General features: G+C 48.3%; 1 protein-coding gene across 1 annotated transcript; it reads right to left on the bottom strand.

Moving 5' to 3' along the window:
• Positions 1 to 5: 5 nt before the first annotated feature.
• LOC107199382 (gamma-aminobutyric acid type B receptor subunit 1-like) lies at positions 6 to 1,615 on the bottom strand (the record flags this gene model as incomplete). Its single annotated transcript, XM_015616706.1, has 2 exons — positions 6 to 236; positions 1,515 to 1,615. Coding segments are annotated over 2 exons (332 nt in total), but the record flags the coding sequence as incomplete, so codon positions are not given.
• Between the last annotated feature and the right edge of the window lie 300 nt (positions 1,616 to 1,915).

Here is a 1,915-nt window from a genome sequence, read left to right on the forward strand (position 1 = left end):
TTGTCTCAGCTGACCCCTCCCAGTTCTCCCAGTGCTCCCAGTACCATGTTGGAGATGCTGCGGGTGTTCTCGGGGTTGAGCATGACGATCTCCGTGGTGACGTGGCCTTCAACGGCCTCGGCCATCTCGGCCTCGGTGCAGTTGATGGCCGGGTCCTTGATGCGGAACCAGTTGTCGGCGTACCAACCAATCAGGAACCAGACGTACTTCTTGCCGTAGAGCTTCTCCTTGTAGACCTGGAAGGGTGGGGAGATCCGAGATCCATCATCGGAATCTGTCCGTTGGTCATCGTGGTTGGTCCATCAGCGTTGATCTGTCATCATCATCATCATTCATCCATCATCTCCATCATCATCCTTCTCCATCCATCCATGATCCATCATCACTGATCCATCATCATCATCATTGTCATCATCCCCCTCCATCCATGATCCATCAATTTCCATGATCGATCCATCATCATTGATCCATCATCATCATCATCATCATCCATGATCCATCAATTCCCACCATTGATCCATCATCATTGATCCATCATCATCATTCATCTCCATCCATCTCCATCCATCAATTCCCACCATTGATCCATCATCATCACCATCATCATCATCATCATCATCTCCATCCACGTCCATCCATGATCCATCAATTCCTACCATTGATCTTCATCGTTGGTCCATCATCATCAATCCATCTTCATCATCCATCATCATCTCCATCCATCTTCATCCATGATCCATCAATTCCCACCACTGATCCATCATTGATCCATCATCATCATCATCATCATCATCATCATCTTCATCCATCCATGATCCATCAATTCCCACCATTGATCCATCATCATTGATCCATCATCATCATTCATCTCGATCCATCCATGATCTATCAATTCTCACCACTGATCCATCATCATCACCATCATCATCATCATCACCATCATCATCATCATCATCATCTTCCATGTCCATCCATGATCCATCAATTCCTACCATTGATCTTCATCGTTGGTCCATCATCATCAATCCATCTTCATCATCCATCATCATCGCCATCATCTCCATCTCCATCCATCAATTCCCACCACTGATCCATCATCGATCCATCACCATCATCATCATCCATCTCCATCCATGTCCATCCATGATCCATCAATTCCCACCATTGATCAATCATCATCATCATCACCATCATCTCCATCATCATCCATCCATGATCAATCAATTCCCACCATCAATCCATTATTGATCCATCATCTCCATCCATCCATGATCCATCAATTCCCACCATTCATCCGTCATCATCATCATCACCATCATCACCATCATCATCTCCATCCACGTCCATCCATGATCCATCAATTCCCACCATCAATCCATTATTGATCCATCATCTCCATCCATCAGTGATCCATCAATTCCCACCACTGATCCATCATCATCATCATCATCATCATCACCATCATCTCCATCATCTCCATCCATCCATGATCCATCAATTCCCACCGTTCCCACCTCACAGAAGACCTTCCTCGCCTCGGTCTCGTAGAAGAGCCCCACGATGATCCGGGCGTCCTGGCGCTGCGGGATTGGACGGCTCGTTAAGCCACGCCCACCTCATTTGCATAATTACATGTCCATCTCCCACCGCTTTGGCTGTTCCTGGTTGACCACGATGGATTTTTGGGGGTCCACCACGGTTGGGGAGGGGTTTGAGGGTGGGGTTGGACCTCAGGGTGGTTCTGAAGGTGGGGATGGACCTCAGGGTGGTCCCATGGGTGGGGTTGGACCTCATGGTGGTCCTGAAGGTGGGGTTGGACCTCAGGGTTGGTTCCAAAGGTGGGGTTGGACCTCAAGGTGATTCTGAAGGTGGGGTTGGACCTCAGGGTGGTCCTGAAGGTGGGGTTGGACCTCAG

This window comes from Parus major, unplaced genomic scaffold (assembly GCF_001522545.3).
Source record: "Parus major isolate Abel unplaced genomic scaffold, Parus_major1.1 Scaffold635, whole genome shotgun sequence".
Classification (NCBI taxonomy): domain Eukaryota; kingdom Metazoa; phylum Chordata; class Aves; order Passeriformes; family Paridae; genus Parus; species Parus major.